At 33.3% G+C, this 13316-nt stretch overlaps 1 protein-coding gene across 4 annotated transcripts in view; it reads left to right on the forward strand.

Annotated features, from left to right (window-relative positions):
- NCOA2 (nuclear receptor coactivator 2) overlaps window positions 1-13316 on the forward strand; it is a 302628-nt gene that overhangs the window by 233303 nt on the left and 56009 nt on the right. For all 4 annotated transcript variants that reach the window (XM_051970063.1, XM_051970062.1, XM_051970064.1 and 1 more), the window contains exons 8-12: window positions 1829-2017; window positions 3661-3762; window positions 3846-3989; window positions 8422-8569; window positions 10409-11678. In XM_051970063.1, coding sequence (XP_051826023.1) covers window positions 1829-2017; window positions 3661-3762; window positions 3846-3989; window positions 8422-8569; window positions 10409-11678 — 1853 coding nt within the window. The remainder of the gene's footprint in view (window positions 1-1828; window positions 2018-3660; window positions 3763-3845; window positions 3990-8421; window positions 8570-10408; window positions 11679-13316) is intronic.

The raw sequence follows: 13316 nt of genomic DNA on the forward strand, positions 1-13316 counted from the left end.
TAAAAGTGAGTGTTACAGGTATAATGGCAAAATGACAACATTACTGGTCCAACTTACAGAATGTTTTTTTTTCTCTTCTTTTCACCTACACTGGTGATGCTAAGAACTTATTCACAGCTTCAAAAGTAGTCTCTGTTTTAATATAGAATAAGATCAAGATTCCTGAGTTGTCAAATGCTGCTATTTTGAGGCTATTATTTTGTCTTTTTGATTGCTATATAGTATGTACAAAGAAATTCCTTTTCAATTCCTCAATTTGTTAACATTTTCTTTGTATCATAACTCTTTCTTCATTGTGACTAAAATAAATATTGCAACAAACAAAATAATTTTGGTGAAATTTCATCTATCTTTTAATAATTGAATAGGGAATTAAGCTTGCTAGTTTTCTAATAATAGTTTCTAGTGTCTACAATTATTTCTTCAATTTATCTCAGGGCTTAAGCATGTTAGTTCACCCCTGTAAATGTGCTTCTTTCAAGCTATCTTTCTTATCTCTTTTTTTCTTAATAAAAATAACACTGAAGAAGGTTACATATAGAACTTCTTTTTATATATATAGCTTCTTTTTAAAAATTTAACATAATATCAACAATTTCCTTATTTTTAACATCGCTATCACTACTTGACCACTTCCCTCTAAAAAATAAAAGCTCTCCCCAGGAGCAAATCTTGCTTTTTCTTGTAGCTTTTTAATTATTCAGTGATGCAATAGCTTGGCCAGAATTCTTCTATCTCTTCCCTTTGGTCCCTCTTTACAACCCTTATACATACCTAAGCTCTTCAATGCTTATGATGACAAGAATTCAAAAAATAAAGAACACTAAAATTATTTCCTTATTCAGATTAAAAGTAATTTCCCCTCGCTTACGTTCATATTTATATTCTTCCTAGGGTTTTGGTTCTTTTCCTATTTCTCTTTAAAACAGTAGCAGTGGTTTTAATATTTGGATCACTTCACATGGCTGTTTAAGTGTTTTGGAGCAGATGATCAGAATGTATTTTCTTTTCTAGCTTGATTATGGGATCTCATTGTCTTGGATGACATTTCTATTTCTCTATTTCTCAGAACAAAAAGTAATAGGAAATGCACAAAACTAGCCATAAAGAGCCCTAAGTTCTAAGGTCTAGCTTAGCCATTAACTAAGTGTAGTTTTGGACAAATCCTAACATTATCAAGTTGGGTTTTGAAATTATAACAGTGAGAACTATAAAATATAATATCTATTCAATTTGTTGATCACATAAAGTGTTATGTGCCTACTCTAATCTCATTCTATGCTGGATCAAAAGATTCTTTAAGGTTACAAATTTGGCTAAAAGTGCAGGAAGAAGGGGTTGAGGAATACTAAGGACAAGAGGACCCTAGGTAAAATAGAAGAGCAAATTTTCAGTCATTTTGTACAGATTATAAGTTTTATATGAGTTCAGAGGAAAAAAGAGGTGATTATAACCTAGTGATGAGCAAAAGAAAACATTTTTTAATATGCAGTAAGGAAAGACCAAGAGCCAGTGATAAATGTAAGGAAGCTATATAGGACTCTAGAAAAGAAATGATAGGCCTAGGATAATATGAAAAAATAAAATAGAGAAAAGAATCCAAGAAAAATTTTATGTGGCTTTCTACCACTTCTTTAGCTACTTAAAAATGCTATCATGAGAATAGAGAGGAAAAGGAAAGATGTTAATACAGATACTTTGAAAAAACTATTGTGTATTCATATTTAATTAATATTTGTTTCACTAATTAAATAACTGAATACTCATTTAGTGTCTTTTATTAACTTTGATGTTTTGGTTTTTCTGGCTTTGTTTTTTGGTCTTATAGTTAATGGGGGACCTTGGTCTAATGAAGCTCCTAGACGGAACAGCCATACCTTTAATTGTCGGATGCTTGTAAAACCTCTTACTGATTCTGAAGAAGAAAGTCATGATAACCAAGAAGCACATCAGAAATATGAAACTATGCAGTGCTTTGCTGTTTCTCAACCAAAGTCCATCAAGGAAGAAGGGGAAGGTAGGGCAAAATGTTACAGAAAGCTTATATTGTGTATATATGTTTGTGTGTTGTACTGTTTTTATATCCCCAATAGTCTAAAATTAACATACAAGCAAAAAAAAAAAAAAAGAAAGAAAGAAATTAAGAGGATTTCCTCATTTGCTTTTTTCTTCTAGTCTCCCTCATATTACAGCATTAAGATGGAATTTTATATATAAAGCTTACAAGAATATTTTCAAATCACTTTTCCACAAGTTGAAAATTTGATGTTTCTTGCTAATATTTTTATAGGTGAAACTTAGCTTTAGGTATACTGTGTTTAAAAATGAAAAAAATTTCACTTAGCAAGGAATAGGAAAAATGGAAATTTATCTTTGTATAATATTTATGCTGCTTTAAAAATTAAATAATGTAGACTAACATTTTTTCTGTTTAACATTAATTTAAATAATCACTACTTTTCCCCTCTTTTAATTATAGAAAGGCAACAAAACAACCTATTTATTTATTTATTTGTTTGTTTGTTTGTTTGTTTGCTTGTTTTACTGAGGCAATTGGGGTTAAGTGACTTGCCCAGGGTCACAGCTAGGAAGTAAGTGTTAAGTGTCTGAGATCACATTTGAACTCAGGTCCTCCTGACTTCAAGGCTGGTGATCTATCCACTGTGCTACCTAAACGTCCCAAAACAACCAATTTTTAATTGAGGTTTTAAACATAAATATTTTCTTTTTGAAACTCCCAAAGTAACAATAATTCAATTGTCTCGCATTCTCATAACTTTTATGTGTTGTAAACCCTTTTAGCAGTCTGGTGAAACCCATGAAACCCCTCTCAGAATAATGCATTTAAATGTGTAAAATAAAATATATGAGATTATAATAGAAACCAAATTATTTAACTTTCAGAATATTAAAGAAAAAAGAAATTCATATACCCCAAGTTAGGAACTCCTGGTCACACCATTGTAATGCTATGTAATTATACTTATTTCTGATCAGTTGTGTTCTAGTCATTTCACAGGGATGTAAAAAGAAATGTTATTTTCATTCCCCTAATTTAAAATGCATACTGCAGTCTAACATAATCAAATGTTACAGAAGGAAATGAAAAGATGCTGTAGGCACCATTACTTTTGTCAGATGGGCCTTGTGAATCTACATTACATGGAAGTATGTTCTTAGTCTGGAAAACAAATTATTTGTTTCCAAACTAGTCATTTTTATATGGCTCAAAAATTTTTCCATGAGTCATTTTTTTAAATCAGTATAAAACTTAAGTAATTTTCTGTTCTTTTTGAGACAAATAATATTGAGCATTTTGATTAACCAGTTAAATAAGAAAAAACTCCTCTTCTTTAAAAAGAAATTCTTAATCAGTGTGACCATCCTTACATTAATGAAAAGATCCAACAGTAACACATTTCATTTCCCATCCTCTACTGTCCCCTCCCCCCCAAAAGTCTTTTTAGTCAGGCCTTTCCTGTTTCCTGCTTTTGGAAGGGGAGAAAGAATATTAGTTGATGAAAATGATAAGCTTTTTATCACTTTTTACTTCACTAATTTAGATGGTTGTATATTCATTAGTGTAGCTATTGTTATCTATCTTACCAAAAATAAATAAATAAATACTGATAGAAGAAGCATATATTTGTTTGATTCAAGATTTGCACTCCTGCTTGATTTGTGTGGCAAGAAGAGTTCCTATGAAGGAAAGGCCAGTTCTTCCCTCATCGGAAAGCTTTACTACTCGCCAAGATCTCCAAGGTATTTAACTATCATGTATGGTTTTAGAATATCTGTTTTCCTTTAGGGGCTTGCATTGATGACACTAGTGTATTTGCATATAGGCAAGATCACTTCACTGGATACTAGCACCATGCGTGCAGCCATGAAACCAGGCTGGGAGGATTTGGTAAGAAGATGTATTCAGAAGTTCCATGCCCAGCATGAAGGAGAATCTGTATCATATGCCAAGAGGCATCATCATGAAGGTAAGCCTCTTTAATTCACATCATTTTCTTGAATTTTACTCTGCTTTATGTACTTTTAAAAAGTGAGATCACCAAAGAAATAGAATTCCTTTGCAAACAACGATTCACAAAGTAAAATTCAGGGCTATTTCTGATTGTTCTCCATAATTTATATTTGTGTGAGATCCTCAAAACAAAACCAAAAACTATAAGCAGTAAAAAATTTATTAGGTTATGATTGGTTATCAATATTAGCAGAGTTTGGGAAGGAATGAATTAGAAGGTGTTATATAGAAAAGTTAAAGAGGAGTTAAATTCAGTGTTGACTTAGAGGAAAGGAGTCAGCACAGACATAATACACTACTAGAATCTTTTGTATCTGAAAGTACACCATGAGGAAATTCAGAAATACTAAGTGAAATGTTCATAAATTTAGATAAAATGCCAAAAGGAGATCAGTAACTTTGATCCTCAGACCTAGATTCAAAACCTGCGTTAGTGCAGTTTCTTTACTAACAGAGCATAGAAATGTTTTTAGTTACTTTCATCAGTTTCATGTTATATATTTAATTTTATGAGATCAAAGCATAGGAGAGGGTAGGGGTGGAATGGGAATAAACATTTCTTGCGTATTTATTATACGCCAGACACTGTGCTGAGCACTTTACAAATAGTATTTTATTTGATCCTTACAACAAGTATATTATCCTCATTTTACATTTAAGGAAACTGAGTCAAATAAAAGTTGCATGACTTGCCCAGAGTCACAGTTGGGAAATGTACAAAATAAGATTTCAACTCAGGTCTTCCTGACTCCAGGCTCAGTTCCCTATCACTAATATTCTTCTGGACATGGACATAACCATAACCACAAGTACCAGCAAAATATGACTAGTTTAAAAGACATTTAAGTAGATGGTCATCTACTTATCTATAAGACTATCCTCTTAATAGTTTTGCAAAACTTAATTTATCTTATTTCCATTTAAAAACAAATTTTCTCAATGACTAAAGTATTACATATAAAAGTAAAATACTATTTCTTTTTTCAGTAGATAAAGTCAGATTTTACAGTTAATCTTTTTTATCAAGTGCATTTATGTTTTAGACTAAACTTAACTCATACTTCCATGAGGGGATAATGAATTTCAAAGAATATACATACAATAAAAATAGCATGCATTTTTTCTTTTTTAAAATTTAAGGGAAAATCTTACAGCCTTCTGTTTTTCCTTTCTTAGAAATTTTTTGAATAGGTAGACTGAATAGGTAATATTTGTCTCAAAGAATCCTGCACTGGCTGAATCTCTAGAACTTTGTCATTGTGCTTCACAACTGAAGCCTTGATAATTTAATTAAATTGAAGTTTTGATAATTGTTGCAAATTTAACTTGTCTTGATAGGTGCCTGTATAATTAGATACTCTACTTTTTTAGATCATTTGTCAAGATATAAATGCCATATAAATCCCCCCCTTTTCCTTTCTTTTTTGCCATTCTACATGTATAATATTTCCAAGAAATATATAAAAGGTTGACAGAACCTTTAAGTTCATGTGAATGATTAGGCAAAATTAAAGGAATTTCAGTTTGCAGAGAACTAAAATAAAATGGGAATCCTAATATTCAGCATTTCATAAAAACTTTTTTACAATTTAGAAAATCACCTTAACCACTGGGAAATGATGTTACTTTCATTCTGAATGTACATGGATTAATATGATATCAGCTTCATGTTCCTCCTCAGTTTTATTATATGACTCCTTTCATTTCAAAGATGCCACTGATTTGACCAGTTTTTCTCTTCACAGAACTCCATAAGCAGAAATAAAGATCAGATTATTTTCTTTTCAAAAATGATTTACTGGGACAGCTAGGTGGTGCAATGGATAGTGCACCAGTCCTGAAGTCAAGAGGACCTGAGTTCAAATTTGATCTCAGACACTTAATACTGTCTAGCTGTGTGACTCTGGGCAAGTCACTTAACCCCAATTGCCAGGGGGAGGATGGTATTTAATAGATTCCTCCTTAGGTATGGAACTTCTGTTATGTACTTAAATATATGTTTAAAAATAGTATGAATTTAGCAGAAATATTTGGAAGAGAAAAAGTAAAGAAACTAAAATTTGGGGACACTATTCTATTGAATCAGAGTATAAGAAAACCCAGAATTACAAAAATTAATGAGAAATATTTCAGTTCCAAAAAAGTATACTAGCATCAACTTTTGGAGAATATTAACTATTATATAGGGATTTGAAACAACCAATTCGATAATGTCTGTTCCTATTCTCATCAATTATTTTATATAGTGTATATTCATAAAACAAAATAATTCTATTATGCTTTCTTGAAACAAAGTATCTTTCATGATATATAGACCAACTTTTAGGACAGTACATGGATAACTTAATACAGTAATTTAGAGCAGGATGTAGTCCCAAAATATCACATTCCATTGAAATTATTGAAAAAAATTAATTAAGATAATTACCCAGAATAGAATTTTGTATTATATGAGGCAGAATTCAAACTCAAGTCTTGCTAATTGTAAGTCAGTAATGGCAAAATGGGAAAGAAGTCAAAGCTGTATTTGTAAAGTACTTGAACATTATTTACAAGTCCTAAGTATTTTACAAATGCTTCAATTATGACTTCTCATTTTGTCCCCTCTGACTTGAAATTAGGAATACTTGAATTTGAATCCTACATCAGATACTTCAGAACTAGTGTGATCCTGGGCAAGCACTTAAACTTCTGAGTCTCCTTTTCCTCATCAGTAAAAATGAAAATTGGAATTAAATGGTCTCAGGTTCCTTTCAGCTGTAAAGCTATAATTTTATGACAGTATTATGTAAACATGCTTAAATCATTTGGTCCATGTAATCTGATAAATATGTGTGAAAAAAAAAAGACTAGCTCTGAAAAAGACTAGATGGTAAAGATATTTCTGGATTGAAATACACTTTTTTCTTTAGATGTCATGGTTGTAATTATTTTTAAAAGAGTTTCTTTGTTAATATAAGACTTTTCAAAAAGACATTTATCATGATAGTGAAAGCACTAGATTAAGAGTCAAAACATAAAAATAAATATGTATGTTCCATAATAGTTTTCCCTCTATTTTAATAGCTTTCTATTTAGATTTTTCTTTTCTTTAAGGAGGTTCTTATAAATATTTAATTTTTAACTTTCTCATCTTCTAACAATAAAAGCAATATTCTTAGCATGGACAAAAATTAGGGCTGTTATGAATTAAAAGAACTTGCTATTAAGTAGTTAACAGACACTTAATAAATGCCTACCATATGCCAGAAGTTGGTGAGGAAATGGTAAACCACTCCAGTACCTTTACAAAGAAAACCTCAAATGGGGTTAAAAAGAGTCTGATACAACTTAGAGTGACTGAATATATGCCAGCAGCTATGCTAGAAGCTAGAGAATAATCAAGATAAAGTGTTTGGTTTTTTTTTAATGCCTGCCCTTAAAGAATACCAACTATACCTGATACCAATCATTTGAAAGACTGATAGATTACTATTTGTCTTGGGAGGCAAAGGCCAAAAGAAAAAAACAAGAGACTAGAAAATACTTTCTGATTCAGGAATAGATTAAAGTCATGAAACTACATTTTTCAAAAAGAAAAATTAATGAAAAAAACTTTTTTTTTTTTTAATGTTTGGTCCTAAGGATATTTTTAGTCAAACATAGGGCAAGTGCCCATATTACCAGATAATTCAGAAGCTGAGCTGAGTGGATTTCTTGGTTTCTGAGCTAGGCCTTTTGGATGTCCAAACTAAGTTCGACATTAATATTATGACGCCCTTTAGGAATCTGGGGGAGGGGTGGGAGTGAGATAGGGATTTATGAGAACAAGTTTGTAGGAGGATGGTATACTGTCCCAAGTAGCAAGTAGAATGGGTTGAAGTTTCTGTCCTGATCAGTAGAGGAATTGGACCTGTGAACAGCCCCTGCACTTCTATCCTGAGTGAGATAAGGAGACATAAATTTTAAATAATAATATTTTTTAGGGAAAAAAGTTGTTCTAAGCTCCTTTACGACACAGTTATCATACAATATAGGACAGCTAGAATTATTTCATTCTTCTTGTTCTACTTGAAATGTAAGATACTGTCATTTATTAGCACACTAGATACAAAGTAAATTTTCTTTTAAAATTTTATTTTAAATAGCACTTTATAGCATTTTATATTTAATATAAATATATATAGCATTTCTGTAGCATTATTTCAAAACTCAGATTTTAAAGTCTTCATATTGATCCTTAAGTAGTTATTAGTGACCTGTGTACCAGGCATTATTCTAGGTGCTGGCAACCTAGAAAATACAAATTCTGAAAGATTCCCTACTCACAATGAGTGTGTTAATGTCACATATGTATTGTTCTCTTTTTGTTTTCTAAATCTACTTTTTGTTTGCTTGCCTGCTTACAGTGCTGAGACAAGGACTGGCATTCAGTCAGATCTACCGTTTTTCCTTGTCTGATGGCACTCTCGTTGCTGCCCAAACGAAGAGCAAGCTCATTCGTTCCCAGACTACTAATGAACCTCAGCTTGTAATATCCTTGCATATGCTTCACAGGTAATCATTGTTCTAAGAATTGCCCTTCCTTCCCAGGCTATTGAGAGGTATTACAAAGAAGAAAATCATCTCAGTGCTTGTCTAATGTAATAGACACATTAGCTAATCAGCACCATAGTGTAACAAAGTAAAATACAGTTGTTAAGATATTTTCATTTGTATCAGGAATATCTTTGCTTGCTTGCTAATTGTCATTATTTCTTTTTACCTTAAAGTCTTCAATTAAATTTCAAGATTTATTTTGTATTTGTCTTCTTAATTTTATTTTATTATTACTTCTACTTCAGTAAAGGAGTACCCATATTGATGAAATTAGGGATTTTTGAAGTCCTAAAGTGTTCTTTTAATCCATCTAAAGGAACTTGACCCATAGAAATTAATTTTGCTCTAACATGAGTATTTAAATTAAAGAAAGAAATTTTGGCCTTTAACAGTTGGATAACAGGCAAGGCAGTATATAGAAATAGACAATATTGATACTGCCTTCTATATGTTCAAACCAACAAATTCCCAATTAGCATTCATAGAAAGAACTTTCTAAAGGAATTCCATGGCTCTGGCTCTTAATCCAAGGGATTGTAAACATTTCATAGTCTAAAGTAAAAGTCAATAGAGCTTAATATCACAGATTCTTTTAGAAGCAAAAACATTACTCATATTCTAGTTCATTTAGATTTCTTTGTACATGTGTTAAAAGAACTTTTTGGGAAGCTGTCAGAAGGTATGTAATGTAGCTGTAATTAAAGGGTCCTACTCTAAAATTTTTCTCAATTATATGGTTTTTATTTAGGAAAAACTAGTATCAGGAAATCCTCTTTGCCAGCTAATAGTAAATCAGATGTACCAAACTGAAAACATCTAAGAGTGATTACAGATGTGTCAAATTGCACCTAAATCAAAGCTACTGTTTCACAATTTGTAAGATGTGTTTTATTTGGATTGGTGAATACATTTAGTAACTCACAAGGAGCTGCCAAAGCTTTAAAATAAAAGCTTTGGCGCTAAAGAAACCATCTAGCTTAGAAAACCTATTTGAGGCAAGTAGGGAGGATTAAAGGCTATCTAAGGCATTGGGGAAAATTTGCAAAATGAACTGTTGTTTGTGAAGCGCACTTTCCATATTGTCTGTCTATTGCACTCAAGCTTTGACTTGTACAGGAAAAAATGTTCAGAATTAGATTATTGAATAGATAGTCTCGTTCTGAATATGTTTTCAGTAGTTTTCTTGACTCTAGTACTTAAATGGGTTTGGTTTTCTACATCTCAGATCCAAGGGTTTTTGTTTGTTTGTTTGGTTGGTTTTTGAAATTTGCTTTTCATCATGAGCCTAATGGTCAAATACCAGAAAAATCTTTAAGCTAATGGATATCTCTTCTGAGAAATTAGAATTTCTGACAAATAGCTGGCGATAGTTGTACTGTAAAATGTATACTTATTTGAGTCATTTTTAAATTATTGATTATAGCATTCTTTTAATGGAAGAAATATATAATGTAAGTGTGTAGCTTGCTGTTTTACATAACTGACCTGTTTTATATAATGTCTGCAATTTAAAACAGATGGTTGTTTCATTCTCTCCCTGTTCCCTTCAAGGTCCAAAACCGCAGACATGTTAAGTAGTTCTACTGAAAAACATAACTATTGGTCCCAAATTCTACATGTTCACTCATGTTGATAATTGTCAGTGGCTTTCATCAAAAGCATTATCTTGTCTTTTAAATGTTAGCTTGTTCTTTTAAAGGAAAAAAAATACCACATCATTTTAAAACATTATGATTAATAGCCTGCTAGATATTTTTTCCTTTTAACTAATATGTTGTATCTTTGCTCATTATGCAGAGAACAGAACGTGTGTGTAATGAATCAGGATCTGACTGGACAAGCTATGGGGAAACCATTGAACCCAATTAGCTCTAGCAGCCCTGCCCATCAGGCTATATGCAGTGGGAACCCAGGTCAAGACATGACCATCAGTAGCAATATAAATTTTGCCATAAATGGCCCAAAGGAACAAATGGGCATGCCAGTGGGTAGGTTTGGTGGTTCAGGGGGAATGAACCATGTGTCAAGCATGCAGGCATCGACTCCTCAGGGTAGTAACTATGCACTCAAAATGAATAGTCCCTCACAAAGCAGCCCTGGCATGAATCCAGGACAGCCAAACTCTATGCTTTCACCAAGGCATCGTATGAGTCCTGGAGTGGCAGGAAGTCCTCGGATCCCACCCAGTCAGTTTTCCCCAGCAGGAAGCTTACATTCACCTGTGGGCGTTTGCAGCAGCACAGGAAATAGCCATAGTTATACCAACAGTTCCCTAAATGCACTACAAGCCCTCAGTGAGGGGCATGGAGTCTCTTTAGGGTCATCGTTGGCTTCACCTGACCTAAAAATGGGTAATTTGCAAAATTCCCCTGTGAATATGAATCCTCCCCCACTAAATAAGTTGGGAAGCCTGGACTCTAAAGATTGCTTTGGACTATATGGGGAGCCATCTGAAGGTACAACTGGACAAGCAGAGAGCAGCTGCCATTCTGGAGAACAGAAAGAAAACAATGATAACAACATACCCCCTGTTGTCAGTGGTGAAAGGTCTGATGGACAGAACAGACTCCATGACAGCAAAGGACAGACTAAACTTTTGCAGCTCTTGACCACCAAGTCTGATCAAATGGAGCCTTCACCTTTGTCAGGCTCCATAGGAGAAACTAATAAGGACTCCACAGGTGGCTTGGCTGGTTCTGTATCAACACATGGAACCTCACTCAAGGAGAAGCATAAAATTTTGCACAGACTTTTGCAGGACAGCAGTTCTCCTGTGGACTTAGCAAAGCTTACAGCAGAAGCCACAGGTAAAGAGCTGAACCAGGAGTCCAGCAGCACAGGTCCTGGTTCAGAGGTGACTATCAAACAAGAACCAGTGAGCCCCAAGAAGAAAGAGAATGCACTACTTCGCTATTTGCTAGACAAAGATGATACTAAAGATATTGGTTTACCAGAAATAACCCCAAAACTTGAGCGACTGGACAGTAAAACAGATCCTGCCAGTAGCACAAAGTTGATAGCTATGAAAACAGAGAAGGAAGAGATGACTTTTGAGCCTAATGAACAGGTAAGGCTTTTCAAAGAAGAATTTTTATTTAATATTTGTCCTAAATATTATGATTCAGCTTTAAAATGTTTTTTTTTTCTGTAGTGATGATACAAATGGTATTTGCATGAGTAGTTACTACTTATGCATCTGAACTAGTACAAAGATAAAGTAATGGAACATGCCTGCAGTGCTGTACCTAAGAAAGTCAAAATTGCAAGATTATCAGTTCCCTGGGGGAACTCTTATGTAAAAATACTGGAAAGATCAGATGAAGCTAGGTTACAAAGAGCTTGAAATGCTAAAAACCCTAATAATAGCTAATAAAGTGCCATTAGAGTTTATTTTGGAGTGGGAGGGCGGGGAGTACAACAAAACCAGACTTCCTTTTGGGAAAATCATTTTGGCAGACTATGAAGGATAAATAGAGGTAGGAAGATCAGTCAGGAGGCAATTACAAGACCATGAATGATAGAAGATTAGCAAATGAATTAGTATGGTAGTTGTCTGATTAGAGAGAAAGAGAAGTTTGTAAAAATCAAAAAATTGTAGATGTAGAAATAGTAAAATTTGTTAAAACTGATTGGATGTGTAGAAAAACCAAGAAAGAGGCATTGAAGATAGCACAGAGATCGTAACTGAGAGGATGGTGGTATCTTCAGCAGTAATAGGCAAGCTTAGAAAAGGAATGAGTTGGGGAAAGTTAAGAATGTACTAAGTTTGTCACACCTGTGAGATATCCCATTGGAAATAGCTCAGTGGCCATTTTTGGTGATGCAGAACAGGAGTTCTGGAGAAAGATTAGAAATGAATCTATCTCAGTATATAATGAGTCATCTGAACATAAAAAGTCATCTCTATAGAAATGACAGTTGAGTGTGCAGAACTTGATGAGATCACCAGCTATGAAGGTGTATCTTAAATAAAGAGAAGAGGGTCTAGGAAAGAACCTTAAGGAAGATCAGTAGTTAAGAGGTATAATATAGATCCAACAAAGAGTCTGAGAAGAAAGGGTCATAAAAACAGGAAGAGACTCAAGGGAGAGAAGTGTCATGAAAATTCAGAGAAGAGGGAAGAGTCAGCAATGTTAAATGATGCAGAGTCAAAGTAAGATGAATATTGAAAATAATAGATTTGACAATTTAGAAAATCATTGGTGACTGTAGAGAGCAAGGTCAATTGAGTGATAAATTTTGAAGCCAAACTGCAGGGGGTGTAAAAGAAAGTAATAATGAAAGTAAAGATATAAATTGTTGACAGCCTATTCAAGGAGTTTGGCTGAGAGAAGAGAGGTATGGGACGATATTTGGCAAAGAAGGCATATCTAGTGTGTTTTAAGGAGACAGGAGAAACAACAATTCTCTTTATAGATAGCAGGGAAGGAACTAGTAGATAAGTAGAGGTTGACATTCATAGAAAGGGAATAATATTGAGAACAGTGAAACAGAGAATTAGAAGGGGACATGATCCTTTGTGAGAAAACTACTTCAGAGACTGGAATAAAGAAGATAATGGAAGGGGATGTGATGTGTCTGGAGGTATGAGGAGCAAAGAGATTTGGAACAATAATTGTGCTGAGTAAGGTAGTCAATTGGGGACAAGTAAAAGTGTTGCATTGATGAAGCTTATTATTCAAATCATAGATGATAAACTTTTAAA

The sequence above is a fragment of the Antechinus flavipes genome, chromosome 1 (assembly GCF_016432865.1).
Source record: "Antechinus flavipes isolate AdamAnt ecotype Samford, QLD, Australia chromosome 1, AdamAnt_v2, whole genome shotgun sequence".
Lineage (NCBI taxonomy): Eukaryota > Metazoa > Chordata > Mammalia > Dasyuromorphia > Dasyuridae > Antechinus > Antechinus flavipes.